Source organism: Trypanosoma rangeli (assembly GCF_003719475.1).
Source record: "Trypanosoma rangeli strain AM80 chromosome Unknown Tra_15.4_contig_00853, whole genome shotgun sequence".
Lineage (NCBI taxonomy): Eukaryota > Euglenozoa > Kinetoplastea > Trypanosomatida > Trypanosomatidae > Trypanosoma > Trypanosoma rangeli.
In genome coordinates this window covers 1-1,588 of record NW_021706584.1, presented here as the reverse complement: position 1 = coordinate 1,588, position 1,588 = coordinate 1, and the positions used below count along the sequence as shown (strand labels likewise).

General features: G+C 50.9%; 1 protein-coding gene across 1 annotated transcript, besides 2 other annotated features; it reads right to left on the bottom strand.

Annotated features, from left to right (window-relative positions):
• Positions 1-112: 112 nt before the first annotated feature.
• Positions 113-1,375, bottom strand: TraAM80_10243 (group II trans-sialidase superfamily; the record flags this gene model as incomplete). Its single annotated transcript, XM_029386879.1, has 1 exon — positions 113-1,375. The coding sequence occupies one exon, from the start codon at positions 1,373-1,375 to the stop codon at positions 113-115; it is 1,263 nt and encodes a 420-aa protein (XP_029233304.1).
• Positions 1,376-1,390: 15 nt separating this feature from the next.
• Positions 1,391-1,421: a microsatellite.
• A 28-nt stretch (positions 1,422-1,449) lies between these two features.
• Positions 1,450-1,479: a microsatellite.
• Between the last annotated feature and the right edge of the window lie 109 nt (positions 1,480-1,588).

Genomic DNA, 1,588 nt, shown 5'->3' with positions numbered 1-1,588 from the left:
TGCATCCGACAGAATCCAATCAGGCCGGCCGTGGGCACAGACGAGTTGGAGAGGAAGGAGTCCATTTTTGCCCAAGTCTCCAAGATGGACGTGATCGTCTTCAGCTGCTCTGTTAGAGAGAAAAAATGAGGCCTGTGGTCGTTTTGCTGACCCTCTCTTGTAAAAGGTGCAACGCATCGTTAGAGTGCAGCAGGGTGTTCCCGGACTTCGACCGCAGCATCTCTTTAGTGTACATGGAAATGGGCCCGACGTGAAACGTGCGGTCGTTGTCAGCAACCCAAAGGTAGAGCTCCTTTGCCACCTTCTCCCCAGGGGGAATCTCTTTCTGGGTGTACAGCATGACCTTCTTTCCAGCAATGGTCGCAGTGGTGAAGGATGTGACACTCCAATCCCTTTGCAAGAAGTACGATGAAAACCTGGGCTGCACGCCCGTAAGTGTCCATCCAGCCTCCGTCCACGTTTCCCCCATGTCCCTCGACTCGAACACATTGGGGCCAAACTTGCATTGGGCAATCATTAGAAGCTGCCCCTGCTCCCACTCGACGATGAGGGGGTCAGTGCATTCCGCGGGGAGCATCCCAAGTGGAAGCAACCAATTTTTGCCGTCGTCCTTCGAATAAATGATCATGGAGACAGTGTCGGCTAATGCATCCCTCGCCGTCACAGGAAACACAAGCGTGTCATCCTCCATCACAACGCCCGAGCCACCACCACCTGCAAACTGGTCCAGGCCACGTTGTTCAGCAGATGGTTCAATCTGTGATAAAAGTGAGGTGGGTTTGCCCCATTGGATGACTTTATCTTGCGTGGCCTCACCCACGAGCAAATCAAGACCCTGTAAAAGCACAATCCAACTCTTCGATGAAGGATCAAATTTCAAATAATGTCCTCCCACAAGTAGAAACACTTTGCTGCCCTTTGCAACCGTTGTGGGTTTTAACACGCACCTCACATGCGGCTTATGCTCAACTTGAACAGACATGCTAAAAATATTGTGTGATTTCCATCTGTTTGCATTGACCTTAGCGACAAAAGACGACCAGTTCTCCGCAGAGTCAAAGTACCCCGCCAGAACATCAGCATAATCGACTGAAATACGATCCTCCTTGGAGTATTTAAAGTTGATGTTACCCGCGGCAAGTGCAACCAACACTCCACCAGCACTGGCGAGGGACGGTGATACAAAGGAATCCCTTGTTTGACTTTGGCCTTGTGTTTCCACAATCGTTTGGCTCGGCACAAAAAGATCAACAGGGTCCGGTATTTGCACTTCCTTTGGTTTGTTCCCCTCAGCGTGCACAGCCGTACTGCCAAAGCATATCAACAACACGCAGAGAAGGAGCAGCACCGCAGAAGAAAACAGATACCGGGGCATGTTGAGTTGTCGCTGCTCTCTCTCTCTCTTTCTTTCTTTCTTCCTTGCGGTAGATTCGCTCAGGCCGCGACGGTTGTGTGTGTGTTTGTGTGGTGCTGGTGGTGATTGCAGAGCCTTTCAACGCGCACCGCAACGAGTAGCGGGTTTAATCTCTTTTCTTCCGCGTGTGTTGGGGAGAGAAAATTGTGGGGAAGAAGCAGACAGTAGAAAATA